Raw genomic sequence first — 17,281 nt, 5'->3', positions numbered from 1 at the left:
AGTTGTTGATAAATGGTTATAAGCCATACTTGCATAATAAAAAGATAGTACAATTTATGGTGCACTGGTATTCAATAGTTTCTAGTTAATCCAATGGTGGAATGGAGTCTTAAGTAACTCTTATGCACCATTGTGGACTATCAGATATTCCAAAACAAATTCTGAATTTTATTCTGGAGGTCCTCTGATGAGTACTTGATGTATCTCTCCTTGTACCTTTCACTTTGTATGTGGCTACCATATTTCTCTAAGAAGGATTCATAGGCCGGAAGCAACTTACTCAGTATCATCTCATGAAGCTGAGCACGCAGGTGCGTATCTGGTATGATTCTTGCAGATTGAGTCTGACAAACCTTTTCAAGTGCAGTGTTGAAAGCCTTGAACCTCTTCTTCCCAGAATCCTTTAAAATCCTTCTAAAAAATGAAAACATATAGCTTAATCCATCGCGTCTTGAACAATACAAAACCCTGCGCCAAGTAGATGAAACATAGTCCTGTGCTGCCTGCAAGACATCTTTGCTCAACTCTGTTTGATACTCCGTCCCAATCACATCTAGTAGTTCTGGATCATCTGTCAGAATCTTAATTATATAGCTAAAATTGTTCATAATGAATAAATAGCCTAATGATGAGTCTTTATAGAAAGTAGATTTAGACTCCAGATTTATTCTCAGACTAATCATGATCCAAATCATGTGCAGTTGCAACGGTGTACCACCTGAAGCTTCCAAAATTTTCGCATCTGCCTCATTTCCTAAACTTTCAGTAGGGCGAGATACAATCAATTTTGTTAGCACTTCCCTGTAAAGTGAAATTTTTGTAATGAACTTCATTGTGTACTCCGTCATATGATGAACTCCGCCTTCTGGAGATAAACTGTTCGAGCTCTCATTAAGAACAGCATCCTTGAATCCAGAAAACAATTTCCTTACCAGAGTTTCTAGGCTACTAATAGTATTACTCACCCCATCGGATATATCTGTGCACGATACAGTGTGGAATATGTTTTTTATCTTAGGCAACAAACCAAGCAAAGCCTTGTACAGGTCCAAAACAGCAAACAAATTTTGAAATGATGCATTAGGACTTACATCGACAAGGTGGTTCAACTCAATTGCAACAAGTTCGACTATATCCAGGAAAGGATTACTATACGTAACAGGCCTTACCCCCGCGAAGATCTGGTCATAATATTTTTTCTCCCTGGGGAAAATAGTGTTGTAAAATGTATTGGCCGCTTGTATCCATAACGTGATTTTTGCAGCAAACTTCTCTTCGTCCCATGATTGCAAGTCATTAATACCAAACCTCAGAAACCTTGCAACCACTACTGCTCTCCTCGAGTTTTTGTACGCCCCAATGCAGTCCCTAAGGCATTCTGCAGATTTCATCCTCTTTACTATGGCACGAAGACGATAGACTTGCTCTGAGGAGAGCTCACCATGGCCCGTATAATTGCTAGCCTGCAACTCATAGCCGGAACTGCAAGACACACTACTGGAGTTTACGGTGGACTTCAAAGCTACAGAGTGAGTCCCACTGATTGAGCAGTCCAATATTCCTTGAAACACCATCTGCAGTGTATTCATAGCAAGACCTCCCTGACTCTCATAACCGCTAATCATGCCTGATTTAATCAATCGCTGAATCTTTTTAACTGCGCGCAAGTACTGATCAAATTTGTTGCGGTCTCCATCATTGATAAGTTGTTGTAGCCATAATGCAGATTTAAATTCTGTGATTACTTTGGCTGCAGAGTCCATACGTGTAAATGTAGCATCTCCGCTATCAGATTCCTTCATGCCTTCGAATCTGGTTTCTCAAACTGGTATAATCTGAACCTCTTGTCGTATAAGGTAGAACACTATCTAGTTGCACCTAAGCTATTATTAGTCCTTATCAAAGAATTATATATATACTGTAAGAGTAGTTGAAGTGCGTAGTGTAAAAATTGGCAGGCACGTTTGTCTCGAGTGATTTGTGTAAATTTGTGTAAATTTCCTGGATGGTTGAATGATCAGTACTTCCGTATATTTATATTAGATTTAAACGTCAACTTCTTAGAGAGAATGTAGCTATGGTTACACCTCATTATTTCACCTCTTTGGATCATTGTAAACTACTATTATCGGTTTTGTTCAAAAAGTTGCTGAATCCGGATCAGACCGAGCTATGAACACCAGGGTGAAATGGGTGTTCGGCCAATATATCATAATTTTTTTTCAGGGATAAGGCTCCATAATCACTACCGGAGAAGATGACCCCAAATATCACTTTCAATCCAAAACACTAGATAGTGCGGCGTTTATCCATCTTTCACTTATTAACGCCAGATTGTCTAATATTTTGAAACCTTAATGCTATTTCATGAGCCAGATTGTCTAATATTTTGAAACCTTAAATGCTATTTCATGTAGCATTTTACACTAAAATATTCAGGCAAGGACTAACCAAACTCTAAACCTCAACTCATATTTGTTTAAAGAGATAGTTATCTGGGAATATATAATCCCTTCAAACAAACTCTATCAATCTAACTGTACCCTCTCAATTTTTTCATTTTTTTGCTAATTTGTACCCTTGTAACTAAAGATTGAAGATTAAATTATTATAAAAACAGTAGTTCATCAATAAACAACTGTCTTGATCGAAAGCAATAATAATAGCTACTGTGAACTGTAAAAAGACGGGCAGGCAAGTTTGTCTTGAGTAATTGGCCTGAATTTCCAGGAAGTTTCAGTAACCAGTAAATCCGTTATTTAATATCGATTTAAATGTCTAAATCTTAGAGAGAAATGTAGTTAAGTTACTCACGATATTCTAAGTTATATTGCCTGTTCGATGTCTTTATCATAAGCAAAAAAACAAAACATGAACAAAAAAGTAATTGTCATCGTCGTCTTCTTCAGATTTGTGGATGGCCATTGGCAAGAGGACTAAAATTCTAAAAATATAATAGTTTGATATATGGATCTGAATTGTGATGTTCGGAAATGATTACTAGTTTGATATATTTTAATATAACAGAACGAGCTTAACAGCATGGAAGGAATATGGGAGATGATCAATCAGGAAGTCCTGACTGAGTAAGAAAAATTAATAGACTTTTTCAAATTCATTTTCTCAAAAGTTAATATAATTAGTAATTTAAGTCCCGGGTGATATCAAATAATCAATGAACAATCATTATATCAGATTTCAGCACTGGGTAATACCACTAACCTTATTTCGGAAAAAGGTTAAATACTAACACAACTTGATCTTGCGCAGCCAGTGTGATTTATATAAGTCCATTATTTCTATAGCATTTATATGAGTTTCATCAACAAAATGTTACTAATAAACAGTAAAACAATAACAGAGTTGCTGGTAAATGGTGACAAGCTATGTTTACATAAGAAGATTGTGTCATTTATGGAGCATTGGTCTCAATAACTAATATTTTATTCAATGGTGAAACAGAGTCTTAAATAACTGTTGCAATGTCTTGTGCACCACTGGGGACTATTAGATATTCTAAAAACAAATTTTGAATTTTATTCTGGAGGTCCTCTGATGAGTACTTGATGTATCTCTCCTTGTATCTTTCACTCTGTATGTGTTTACCAAATTTCTCTGAGAAGGATTCATAAGCCGGAAGCAACTTGCTCAGTATCAACTCATGAAGCTGAGCACGCAGGTGTGTATCTGGTATGATTCTTGTGGATTCAGTCTGACAAACCTCTTCAAATGCAGTGTTGAAACTCTTAAACCTTTTCTTCACAGAATTTCTCAAAATCCCTTTAACAAACGGAATTTTATAGCTCAATCCATCAAGTCTTGAACAGTACAAGACCCCGTGCCAGATAGATGAAACATAGTCCTGTGCTGCCTGCGAGATATCTTTGCTCAACTCTGTTTGGTACTCCGTCCCAATCATCTCTAGTAGTTCCGGATCCCCTGTAATGATCTTAGTCATGTAGTTTAAATTGTTCATAATAAAGACACGACCTAATGACGGGTCTTTATAATTAGTAGATTTAGACTCCAGATTTTTTCTCAAACTTATCATGATCCAAATCATGTGCAGCTGCAAAGGGGTACCGCCTGAAGCTTCCAGAAATTGTTCATCTGCTTCATTTCCTAAACTTTCTGTTGGCCGAGTTACAATTATATTTGTTAGCACATCCTTGTACAGTAAAATGCTCGTAACAAAATTCATCGTGTAGTCTGTCATGTAATGAATTCCGCCTAATGGTGATAAAGTGTTTGAGCTCTCATTAAGCACAGCATCCTTGAACCTGGAAAACAATCTTCTTACTATAGTTTCCAGGCTATTTATAGTATAACTTGCTCCGTCAGAAATATATGCGCATGACACAGTGTGGAACATTTTTTTAATCTCAGGCAATATAACAAGCAAAGCCTTGTACAGGTCCAAAATGGCGAACAGACTTTGAAATGATACAGCTGGACTTATGTTCACGAGGTTGTTCAACTCAGATGCAACAAGTTGGACTATAGCCAGAAAACAATTATCATAAGTTGCCTCCGCTACACCAGCAAAGATGTTGTTGTAATATTGCCTCTCCCCAGGGAAGATAGAGCTGTAAAATGTCTTGGCTGTGTGTATCCATAATCTGATTTTTGCAGCAAACTCCTGATCGTCCAAATATTGTAGATCGTTGATGCCAAACCTGCGAAACCTTGCAACCACAGCTGTTCTCCTTGATTTCGTGTACGCCCCAATGCAGTCTGCAAGATATTCTGTGGATTTCAGCCTCTCTACTATACCACGGAGACGATAAATTTGCCCAGAGGATAGCTCACCATGGCCAGTATAATTGCTAACCTGCAACTCATAGCCAGAAGAGCTTGACACACTACTAGAGTAGACTGCAGAACTGGTCACACTGATTGAGCAGTCTAATATTCCTTGAAACGCCATCTGCAGTGTACGTGTAGCCCACGTTCCTCGAGTCTCAGCTGCTGGAATTAATTCCTCAAACTTGTCCACTGCATCCAAGTATTCATCGAAACTTTTGGGCTCTCCATCACAAATAAGCTGCTGACAGAAAAATTTTTGTAGCTGAAACGGTGATCTAGATTCTACGATTATTTTGACTGCAGACTCAAAATCCTGCCACTCAATATCCTCGCAATCCGATTCTTTCATGCCTTCCTATCCCATCCCACACAATGTATAATCTGACACTATATAATCTGATCATCAATCATAGGAGGTACAGAATATGACAAACTGAAGTTCCAGGATGGTTCAATTTATCAATTATTCGGCAAATTAATTTTAGATTTAACCGTCCAGTTCCTAGATTTGAACATATTATAAACTTTATAGCCGTGTTTGTCAAAAACTAAGAAACACAAACACGGTTTTGGTTTTGATCTTCTTCTCCGAAGGTCAGTAGCCCAAAACAAATTTCTTAGCCTTATATTTTTGTTTCTTAGCCTGTCTGAGGTTTATCATGTATTTATTATTCAATCAGTTTCATAATGAGTTTTGTTCAAAATAGGTGATGCAATCTGTTAGTCAAATCAACTAACTGTTAACGAAAATAAATAATCTAATCTTTTTTTTTTTGACAGGAAAATAATCTAATCTGATAACCACTAATTACCATCCATTTTTAATTCTGCAAATATAAAGTTTTGATTTCCTACTTCCCTGAAACCAATGCATTAAACTTAATCAGTGAAGCCACAGAACGAGAATTAATTGGATGATTGATTGAATAATAAGAAATTTAACCAATTCAATGATTTATTAAACATGGATTAATCATGATTAATCATAAAATTCTATAAAAGAGCCTAAAACATAATTATCTAGTTAGCTTTTTGAGCCTGATTATAACCGGGAGGAGGGCTTAACTTACTAGAGATCAGGTAGTGATGTTAAAGTATTTGAAATGCAGTTACAGGGTTCTTTCCCTCCTAAACAAACCACATCTTGAGCTCACTCATCTCCACCAAATTCAATCCCATCTCATCACTTCCGGCGCTATTTCCGACCCTTTTGCCGCCGGAAAACTCATCTCCTCGCTTGTCTCTCTCGATCACTCCCACGCCTACGCTGTCTTTCTTCGCTTACCACACAAGTCTACTTACTTATGGAACACTATTCTTCGATCTTTTGTCGAAAAGAAAGACTCCCACAACGCTTTATCTGTTTATAAGATGATGATGTGTTGTGGGTTCTTGCCTAATAACTACACATTTTCTTTTGTTTTGAGAGGTTGTGTTGAAATTGGGGATGTTGGGTTTGGTTTGTTATGTCATGCCCAGGTGATTAAATTGGGCTGGGAATGTTATGATTTTGTGCAAAATGGGTTGATTCATTTTTATGTTAGTTGTGATTTGATGCGGTGTGCTCGGATGTTGTTTGATGTGAGTTTGAATCGTGATGTTGTGACTTGGACTGCGGTGCTCAATGGATATGTGAAGAGCGGAGAGATTGCGGCTGCTAAGGAACTGTTTGATCGAATGGCGGAGAGAAATGTTGTTTCGTGGAGTGTGATGATTAATGGGTATGTAAAAGTTGGCTGTTTCAAGGAGGCGTTGGAGATTTTTAAGGAGATGCAGATGAGTGGGGTTAGGCCTAATCATGCTGCGATTGTTGGGGCGCTTTCGGCTTGTGGTTCTCTTGGTGCTTTCGATCAGGGTAAATGGATTCATGCTTATGTGGATAGAAGTAAGATGGAGTTGGACACGGTGCTGGGGACAGCATTGATTGATATGTATGCCAAGTGTGGCTCTGTTGAAGTAGCTTGTCGTGTTTTTGAGGAGATGCCCTGTAGGGATGTATATGCTTTTACAGCTCTGATTTCAGGACTATCGAATCATGGGAATAGTGCAATGGCAGTGGAGTTGCTGAAGAGGATGGATGATGAGGGAATCAAACCTAATGAAGTGACGTTTATGTGTATTTTAAGCGCGTGTGCTCGAGTTGGATTGGTGGATGAAGGGCTAAGAGTATTTGAAAGCATGACTAGTATATATGGTATTAAGCCAGGGGTACAGCACTATGGTTGCTTGGTAGATCTCTTAGGTAGAGCAGGACTGCTTGAACAAGCAAAAGTTGTGGTAAGGGATATGCCTATGCAACCTGATATTTATGTATTGGGTGCATTACTGAATGCTTGTAGGGTTCACGGTGACGCTGATCTTGGTAAAGAAATGGTTAAGGGATTGATTAACCATGGTCTTGATCACAGTGGAGTTCATGTTCTTCTTTCAAATATTTATGCATCTGCTGACCAATGGGATCACGTAGAAAGGGTAAGGAAGGGAATGGTAGAGAAAGAAGTTATAAAGGTGCCTGGTTGTAGCTTGATTGAGGTTGGTGGTGTTGTCGTGGAATTCGTTGCTGGTGACAGATCTCATGCGCACATGGAGGAAATAGAATCGTTCTGGATACAAAATGACATGCACTTGAAGTCTCTTTCGTTGGACAGTCATATACTTTTAAGTTGAAGTTCAAAATCTGATGGATTACTCAGTATCAACTCATGAAGCTGAGCACGCAGGTGTGTATCTGGTATGATTCTTGTGGATTCAGTCTGACAAACCTGTTCAAATGCACTGTTAAAACTCATAAACCTTTTCTTCACAGAATTCCTTAAAATCCCTTTATAAAATTGAATTATATAGCTCGATCCATCAAGTTTTGAAATGTACAAGACCCCGCACCAAATAGATGAAACATAGTACTAGACTGCGGAGTTGGTCATACTGATTGAGCAGTTTAATATTCCTTGAAACGCCATCTGCAGTGTACGAGTATCCCACATTCCCCAGGTCTCAGCTGCTGTAATTAAATCCTGAAACTTGTCAACTGCATCCAAGTATTGTTCGAAATTTTTGGGCTCTCCATCAACGATAAGCTGCTGACAGAAAAAACTAAAAAGTTTTGTAGCTGGAACGGTGATCCAGATTCTACGATTATTTTGACTGCAGCCTCAAAATCTCGCCACTTAGTATCCTCGCAATCGGATTCCTTCACGCCTTGGACCTTGGTATACCATCCAGACACTGTATAATCTGATCGCCTGTAGGAGGTACAAAATATGTTAAGCTTTGGACTTAATTCCCAGGATCGTTCAATTTTCAGTAGTTCCGTGTATTTCTTTTGGATATAACGGTCCATTTTCAGATTTAACCTTATTATAAACGTTATAGCCTGTTACACGTCTTCGTCAAAAACAAAGAGATGCAAACAAGGTTTGGTTGGATCATAAAGTAATAGGTGATTAGATGGACTAAGATGTTGGTCGTCTTCTGCTTTGTGGACGGTCAGTAGTCCAGAAACAAACTTAAAACTTACATTCATAGCATTCTTTTACTCGTATCCGATTCGAATAGAAGTATCCGATACAGGTACGTATCGTCGAAGTATTAAATTCCAACCACCTTAAAAATTTACATATTTTTAGGTTAAAGTAAGCGTCTAAATATCCATACACATGTTAATTGAGCATCCGATAAAAGTACTCGAAGTAAATGAATTAAATGAGAAATTCGAATCCTGGTTAACAGAAATTATATTCATGTTTCATTTGGTCAGAAAGAATGGTAAAGAAAGTCCTAACATGTTTCATTTTTGGGAAAGAAGGGTAACAAAAAGTCCAACATAATTATGTAGCTAGTTTTCTAATCCTGTATTAAAATCAGTATTATAAAAATCCCTATAATCTTCTATCAATTTTTACGAACATTATACTGATTTACCGATTTCACTTCAATTTGACTACAAAATTTCAATTTATAGAAAAATCTTCAATAAATCTCCAATCAATAGGTCAATTGATAAGTCCGATTTATTCCGATTTCCGATTTTTCTAACTGTAATTATAATTGGTAACCGGGCTTAACTCTAAGAGAGATCTGAGTGCTGGAACATATCCATTAGTATTTTCATGTGCATAATTTGATATTGCTTATCTGGAGAGGAGGGCACGTTGATTAATTCATATTCAAAGCTGGGCCTCAACGGAATGGACAAAAGACCATTGTCCTCCTCTCCATGTGCCAGCTGCCCTGGTCCTGCAGAATCACTACACAGCCTCTTTATCCATTACATGCATTTCCTGATTTGCATTATGAGTTATAACTAGATCGAGCTTGGTGGAACCCCTTCTCATGTGCTCTCTCTTTTTTTATTCCAAATAGTTTTAAGCATATGCATCTAACATGTAATACGTGCATACATTATGACTCAATCTTAATATTATTACCTTGAGTCCAGATTCATATTCGCAAGTCCACTGGAGAATGGTGTTCGAAAATCGTTAAATTATTGAGGTTACAAAGTCTGTGGTAAAATTAATGAATAATATCAATTGTCTAATAAATCAGAAACAGGCTTGAATTCGAGATATTTTCACGGTGACTCGATTTTTATAGACATTTTTTTTGATAAAAATTACCCACATGCCATAAATTAGGGTGAATGCTTTTTTTAACTAATTTTAAAGGAGAAAGGCCCGAAATAACCACGAGCGAAATAGGTGTCCTAAATACCTAACTGGACCCGCATTGTGGACATGCGCTTAGAGCAATACGCATTTGACAAATGCGAGTGTCAGTACATCTTCTCCGTCTAGTCACAGGCACGCATCTAGCGGGTGCATATTTATTTTTCTTATCAGTAGTGTACGTATATGAAAGATGCGAAGGCTAGTACACGCATGTAGAAGATGCGAAAGCTTGGTGCAATACATATCCAGAGCCGTGCCTGAGGGTGTGCGGGGTGTTCAATGGAACAGGGCCCTCAAATGTTGGGGGCCCATTTTTTTATGCAAGTGTGTATATATATATATGTATAGTCAAAATGAAAAAATAGCAAAAAAAGTAAATTTTATTTTTATGATTAAAAACTTATAAATGAAAAATATTATACACTTCAATAATTTTTAAATGCTATCTTGAATAAGTTATATAAATTCTAAAAAATACTAATATCATTAATGTTAATAAAAATAAATACTTGCATTGAAAATTAATTGCATTAAAAATTGTCACAATTACCCTGCTCTTGAGGTAAAATTCTAATTTAACTGCTAAATTCAATGACTTCATTAAATTAAGTTAATTAATTTAACTACTTATATTATTGTTTTCCTTTCTTGATGACCATATGCAGTATTATATCATTAAAATAATGATTCAATCTTTAGTAACTAATTTATTTTAAATTATATTCATTTTTAATTTATACATGTATATATATATATATATATCAAATATGAAAATAGTTTGCTAGAAAATGTAGACTATAAAAATATTATTAGTGGGTTTGCTTCAAAAAATGCTAGAAGAACAATTTTCAGATAATTTTATGTTATATATGTACTGGTTTTATTTCCTTACAATTTTCAATTAATTTTTGTAATATGAAAAAAAAATATTTTATGCTCTTTAATTGTAATATGATTATTAAAGTTTTGTTTCAATTTTTATTATTTCATGTAGTTGTATATTTTCAAACTATTAGAGCACATTTTTTGCATTTTACACAGGGCACTTGAAATCTCGGCCCTGTACATATCCAGGGAAGCAACATCCAGAGTAAAGCACAAGAGCAATTAGATAGAGGTCCCACACTAGTATCTTTGATCTTAAAAGCAAGGTGAATGCCCTGTGCGTGCAGTGTTTAAACTTTAAACTAAGCATACGCATACCAAATATGCGAGTTTCATTGGGTATTTTGGACACGCAATGCAGAATATGATATTTTAGACACTTACATTTAAAAAATATATTATTTAGGGCATTATCTCCATAAATTATCCATACATCATTTTTGATATTATATTTTTAATAATCTAGAAATCATTAATAAAGCAAAAATACTCAAATGGATATTATTTGAAAACTTTTATTAATTTTAACGAGTTCAAGCAGGCTTTACGCTACAGTAAAACGAAAACTTGAACATCCAAGGACGATTTTGCAATCCAGCTGGAAACACACGGGAGATTTAATTATGATAAAGCAGTAGTACTCCACAGATTACCATAATCATGTAAAGGAGGTACTCCTAATTGGTGGACATCACTGGCTGTAGGAACTTCCTAAAATGGGAACTTTGTGTACTCTCTACTTGCAGCCACAAGAAAACAAGCAATGATATTAACCCCAGTACAATTATTGATTTTAAAATTCCTTTATATAGCTAATTAGTTACGAGTCTTTGACGAGATAATTTTCCATAATACTCCCTCCGTCCCATTTTAGTTGTGAAATTTGGTTTTGTGTCGGTCAAATTGATTAAAGTTTGGCTGAAATTTATTAATATTTTATTAATTGATAAAATTAAAAAAATATATCATCGGAAATAACTTTTAATCTACTTTAGATGTAATTTTCAGTTTTTTAAAATAATAAAAGAGTGATTCATAATTTTCAGTAATTTAAAAATGTGACAATTAAAATGAGACGGAGGGAGTAAAATAATATTGTATTGTGTGTGCTTTTTCTATTATCTAGCATATTGTAACTGTTCGATTATCATTTAAAACAATTTGAAAAACAAATTCAATTTTATTTATATATTATACATGTCAATTTTTCACAATTTCAATTTTTTATTTTTTATAATAATTTCTGAACACAAAACTCAAAGTCCCAATATTATTTTTTTCATATCGAAGCAGATCTAAAATACACCCTGATTTTAAATTGCTTCCTGATATACGGCATCCGAATTTCAGAATTGTCGGTGGCTGTACTTGCTAATACGCTCACTGCAAGCCTTTTTCTTCTAGTTTTCCGTGTCCATTAATGGGGCGGATCTGCTCTTGAACAGTGTGTTGTTTACAAGTATTTAATAGAGTATTCCTTTTTATCATTCTTACGTGTAATTCAGTTTCATTGGTATTTCATCCGTCCTGATCATTTGTTTACATATAATTTAAAAGCGGAAGTTAAGAAACATGTATAAAATAATAAAAACAAAAAATGAAAATGAGTGAAGTAGTGAGACTTATTAAAAATTAAAAATGTATACTAAAAAGGAAATAGGAGTAGTGAAGTAAAAGTAGAGTGGGAAAAAAAATTAGGGAAATAATGGAGCCATTAAATACTTTCAATATGTTTTGAAATATAAAAAATTAAATTGGACACCCTAAAAATGAAACCGTAAAAAAAATAGTTGGGGCAAGAGGGAGTACATGGAAGTAAAAATGGCCTATTCTAAACCAAGTAAAAGGATACTTTTACGGTTTTATATATTACACACTCCGATAATACAAGTTTTTCAGAAAATATTCTTTCTCATAGAAAGAAAAAAGACCAAATGGACAAACCATTAGAAGAATCTAGACACAAGTCACCGCAGGAAACAAAATCTACAAAATGCAAATAAAGAAAAAGCGTGTTTAAAAAAGATGAGGCAGAACAGTGAGACCAAGTGGTTACCAAATCGTGGTTAGGAGAGTTAAACGATCAAGTTCTTACCACCTTAAAAGTGATTACGTGATTGTTTCAGGACACCAAACCCTCTGTCCGATTTTGTTGATTAATGAATGTTTAATGCAATATCGTTTACAAATTACACGCTAGTTATGATAAATCATTGTTATGAACTGCACTGGACTATAGTTACTCCATTTCAGATAATACATTTTGTATTTCTTATGATTAAATTGAATAGTTTTTTATAAAAGTGATTTTTTCATAATTTTTATTATATTTTTTTTTATTTGTACTCCAGGATGATAATACAAGATATCGTATTCAAATCAACGTCATGCGTAAGATTATTTTGGATTCATTTAAAAACAGTAATACACAATAACAGAAAGAGATATCGTGTTCAAACTCGACTTCTCATCCTGCTCATCCTGCTCATCTTACGTAAGATTTTTTAGATTGATTAAAAAAACTAAGACTAAACGTTTTTTAAAACAGAAATTTTATTTATTTTTTCTCTCTTTAAAAATTAGGTTGACCGACTAAATCACAATTTACTTATTATAGACTTGGGGGGTGTTTGGGGAGGGCTTAAACGTACGGCTTCTTGATTATAAGTTAGAAGCACTTATTCGTACCGTTTGTGTAAGAAGTCAAGAAGCACTTACAAAAAACTAGGAATATTAGCTTTTGTTTCAAGAATTCTGCTTATTTGCCAAACACTTTAACAACTTATAAGTCTTAATTTACTTCTAACTTATTCTCAATTTCTTTACTTTAAGCAAAAATCACTTATTTTAACTTTACCCAAACGTCCACTTAGTGCCTAATCATCCTCGTAACTAAGTGTCATTGACTTAATCAGGGAGCTCATAGAGCTCACAGACCAACACCAACAGAGCACACCCCCTTGACTAGAGGCCATCTTAATAATCAAACGTGCCAAGTACCACATAAACCCAAAATTCCCTCTTGAGACGTGAGTGTCGTGAAGCTCATTATGAGCTTGACCACTTGTTTTACAACTAATACGCCCCTAACTTATACGGCTATCAGCATCATACACAAAAACGAAAGCAAAACTACACAAAGTTATTATTCAATTATTGGGATTGCAAATAAATTTTCGAACTCCACTTCACATGCATGCTGGCAAGGAAATTGAAAAGAAAATACAAAATATATTATAAAGGACCGAGGATTAGGAGCCGTTATGCACCGTCACAACTGCGAATTTCCTTTGCTGTAACTCTCATTGACCCATTCCCCCGCACAAACTATATTTTTATAGCGAACAAAATATTTTTCCGGTCCCGCTCGTTTAATCCACAATCATATATATTCACTTATTGATATTGAATTAAATATTAACGAAACAGAGAAAACAGAAAAAGTATATTCTATGAATATTTCTCTGTTTCATAAAAGTTTCAATATATTATTGAATACAGTCTTATAAAGATTCCGGATTTATTTAAAAATGTACGATTAGTTTTAAAAATATTTTAGTTATTTATTGATTATATTCTGATTTGACTGAAAATTCGAATACAAATTATCAAAATATATGATAAAATTTTAATAAATTGTAAATTAGTTGATTATATTCTGATTTGACTGAAAATTCAAATACAAACTCGTATTTACAGGAGATTTTTTTTTTTTTATCACAAGATATTTTCTCGTAAGATGAATTGTATGAGAATACAATATCCGCTACAAGCAGTGTTCTAAAAGTCGGCGATTAATCGGGATTAATCGCCGATTAATCGCTGTTCGGTCGGCTACCGTCTCGATTAAGCGTTAATCGGTGAAAAAATCGTTTTTTCTAAAAATCGGGATTAATCGGTTAAAAGTCGGGATTAATCGGAAAAAGTCGGTCAAAAATCGGTGAATTTTAAAAAAAAAAAAGCAATCTTTTTTAAAATTTTAAATTTAATTTTAAATAAACAAAAGGCACGGAAATGACACATAAATTAAAGTTGTTTTTATTACTTTTCATTCTTTCATTAGCTCCCAAATTCTAATTACATAAATTTACAATATCTTTTTTCGCAAATTCAATCAAATTCAAGTTTATATATGAGATGACTCGACTTGTATCATGTTTTGTGTTATAAAAAATCACCAATTCATTTGATTTTATAAGACTATAAATTTATATTATATATAATTATATAAATATATATATAATTTAAAAAATAATATTAAATTGATTACGATTAATGATCCGATTAATCACTCCGATTAATCTCCGATTATCCGATTAATCGCTGGACGGTGCCTTCACCGACTAAGTCCGATTCCCGATTTTTACAACACTGGCTACAAGGAGGTGCTTAATATTGAAAATATATAGAAAGAAGGGGCATTAGTCTATTTTATGGTGAGTTGTAAGCAGCAAGCATCTAGCCATCCCATCCCTCGTGTATAATCCTCGTTTATATTTTCACATTTTCATTCACTCATATTACACACACTTCCATCACATTATCACCCTTCTTCCCAAACCATGACTGACAGAGTCTACCCCTCTGCCACCAAACCCAACGGCACCGCCACCACCACCGCTCCCGCCGCCACCAACCACCACAACCATCACCAACCCCTCCCCGTCCCCCCCGCCAAAGCCCCCCTCCGCCACCCCTACCGCCAAAACCCCCCTCACCCCGCCCCCCGCCACCGCCGCTCCCGCCGCACCCACTTCTGCTGCTGCTTCTGCTGGTCCATCTTCATCCTCCTCCTCCTCCTCACCATCGCCGCCATCGCCGCCGCCATCGCCTACTCCATCTACCGACCCCAACGCCCCACATTCGCCTTCACCTCCCTCAAACTCTCCCAATTCAACCTCACCACCGCCGCCGACGACTCCACCACCCTCACCACCAAGCTCAACCTCACTCTCTCCTCCACCAACCCCAACAAAAAACTCACCTTCTCCTACTTCCCCATCCAAATCTCCGCCATCACCACCTCCGAAGTCCAAATCGGCCAATCCTCCTTCACCAATTTCACCTCCTCCCCCAAAAACATCACCTACATCCACACATCTCTCCGCAGCACATCTCAAGTCCTCGACGCCGACTCCGTCGCTTCACTCCGATCAGATCTGAAGAAAAAATCCGGGCTACCACTAAAAGTACTTCTCGACACAAAAGTCGTTATAAAAGCCGATAATCTCAAGACCAAAAAGCTGGGGATCAGAATTAAGTGCGAAGGGGTGCATGTCACAGCTCCCAAAGGTAAGTCTGCATCAGTGGCTTCAGTAGGTAAAGCAAAATGTAAAGTTGATCTGAGAGTCAAGATCTGGAAATGGACATTTTAATTTTAGTTTTTTTTTATTTACACCGATTAATTTGCTGTAATCTTTATTAATTTATTTTTTGTTTGCGGGTCCATGGAACTCTGGAATTCACAAAAGAAATACGATATATATTTATATATTGAGTTTGGTTATTTTAATGTTTCGAGTAGATTGGTGGTGTAGAATGTAGATGGGTATGGATGTTTCAACAGGGTGCGTAGAGTTGTGATGTGTAATGATAGTCTGTTAACTGGATATATATGAACCACAGTTTCTGCTATCATCATCTCGGGCCACTTGTTTTCTGGGTGTTTTCCTACCTTTTTTCTCGTTTTTATTACATCTAATGTTCAGGCAAGTCCTATTATTTTTCTTTATAAGCCATTTATTCCTACCATTTTTTTGTTTGGTATTGATTTTAATTAAACCCTTCTAATTTTTGAAGAAGATTGGTAATAATTACTGTTACTACAAATTAAATTTTAGGGGTATATTTTTCAATAATTCTTTTCATTCATGAAATTTAGGTTTTTTTACCCAGAATTTTAAGAAATATATCATAATTTTGAAATATTTGATTAAAATTATAAATTATACTAAAAATTTGGTGATATACAAACAATATTTTAAAATAAGCTTAAACATCGATATTCAATTGTTATTATCGAAAAAGTAAAATCTATTAAAATATGATGGTATTCAAATACTTTATTTTTTTAAATTTTGTTACGAAATGATGGATTTTGCGTTATTGTTCCACATAACTTATGTTTTTTGAAAGATCAAAATTATTCACGAGATTTTAAAGGATTGTGTTTAAATCTTAAATACTCTATATTAATTTTTGATATTCTATTTAGAATCCGTATAAAATCTAAATAAGATATAATTCACTAAAGTTTATAAAATATATAATTCAGTAAAATTTTAGTTGAATGCACCCACACCCACTTGATTGTATTCGAGCATCTGAGACCATCTCCGGCAGTTGTGATCCAAAAATCCAAATTTGGATCACAAACTGATCTAGATTCTGATTCAAGGCAGTTGTGATCCAAAAATCCAAATTTGGATCACAAACTGATCTAAATTCTGATTCTGATTCAAATTTCTAACCAATTCTGACCAACTCCAGCAGCGTGATCCAAATTCTGATCCAAATTATTTTATGTATATTATATTACATAAATTTTATATCAAACTATCTAATCTTAAATCAAATGTTTAATCATTATTAACTACTTATATTATATTTATTTAATTAAATAATTTTTTTAACATCAATCAAAATATTTAAATTATATACTTAATTGATAATATTATTAAACAAAATAATGTGTTTGTTGATTTCATAAAAAAGAGAAGCAACTAATATTTCGAATTAATAAACAAAATATATTGATGCGTTTCATGTACTTTTCTTTTATGCATGTACTCTTTTTTTTTTAATTTTAATGAAAATTCTCAGTTTTTGCTAAAACATTTATTTTAATCATTAACTATAAATTATTATTAATTAAATATAATTTTAAGTCCAATAAACAAAAGATATAGATAAAACAAAAT

The 17,281-nt window shown here is 34.8% G+C and overlaps 4 protein-coding genes across 4 annotated transcripts; 2 read left to right on the top strand and 2 right to left on the bottom strand.

Annotated features, from left to right (window-relative positions):
- Window positions 1-28: 28 nt before the first annotated feature.
- Window positions 29-1,866, bottom strand: LOC108224778 (exocyst complex component EXO70C1). The gene has a single exon (XM_017399502.2). The coding sequence runs from the start codon at window positions 1,800-1,802 to the stop codon at window positions 141-143; it is 1,662 nt and encodes a 553-aa protein (XP_017254991.1). The 5' UTR covers window positions 1,803-1,866; the 3' UTR covers window positions 29-140.
- Window positions 1,867-3,388: 1,522 nt separating this feature from the next.
- On the bottom strand, window positions 3,389-5,408 carry LOC108224769 (exocyst complex component EXO70A1). Its single transcript, XM_017399493.2, has one exon. The coding sequence runs from the start codon at window positions 5,153-5,155 to the stop codon at window positions 3,467-3,469; it is 1,689 nt and encodes a 562-aa protein (XP_017254982.2). The 5' UTR covers window positions 5,156-5,408; the 3' UTR covers window positions 3,389-3,466.
- Window positions 5,409-5,824: 416 nt separating this feature from the next.
- Window positions 5,825-8,109, top strand: LOC135149918 (pentatricopeptide repeat-containing protein At5g66520-like). Its single transcript, XM_064086061.1, has one exon. The coding sequence runs from the start codon at window positions 5,893-5,895 to the stop codon at window positions 7,471-7,473; it is 1,581 nt and encodes a 526-aa protein (XP_063942131.1). The 5' UTR covers window positions 5,825-5,892; the 3' UTR covers window positions 7,474-8,109.
- A 6,679-nt stretch (window positions 8,110-14,788) lies between these two features.
- Window positions 14,789-15,995, top strand: LOC108212651 (NDR1/HIN1-like protein 6). The gene has a single exon (XM_017384376.2). The coding sequence runs from the start codon at window positions 14,924-14,926 to the stop codon at window positions 15,734-15,736; it is 813 nt and encodes a 270-aa protein (XP_017239865.2). The 5' UTR covers window positions 14,789-14,923; the 3' UTR covers window positions 15,737-15,995.
- Window positions 15,996-17,281: the final 1,286 nt, after the last annotated feature.

The sequence above is a fragment of the Daucus carota genome, chromosome 1 (genome assembly GCF_001625215.2).
Source record: "Daucus carota subsp. sativus chromosome 1, DH1 v3.0, whole genome shotgun sequence".
NCBI classification, from domain to species: domain Eukaryota; kingdom Viridiplantae; phylum Streptophyta; class Magnoliopsida; order Apiales; family Apiaceae; genus Daucus; species Daucus carota.
Note: the sequence above shows the minus strand (reverse complement) of the source record. Positions and strands in the feature narration are given on the sequence as shown.

Bases quoted from the DNA above. Each gene is read 5' to 3' on its own strand.
- LOC108224778 (XM_017399502.2), bottom strand. From the start codon at position 1,802: ATGAAGGAATCTGATAGCGGAGATGCTACATTTACACGTATGGACTCT.
- LOC108224769 (XM_017399493.2), bottom strand. From the start codon at position 5,155: ATGAAAGAATCGGATTGCGAGGATATTGAGTGGCAGGATTTTGAGTCT.
- LOC135149918 (XM_064086061.1), top strand. From the start codon at position 5,893: ATGTTAAAGTATTTGAAATGCAGTTACAGGGTTCTTTCCCTCCTAAAC.
- LOC108212651 (XM_017384376.2), top strand. From the start codon at position 14,924: ATGACTGACAGAGTCTACCCCTCTGCCACCAAACCCAACGGCACCGCC.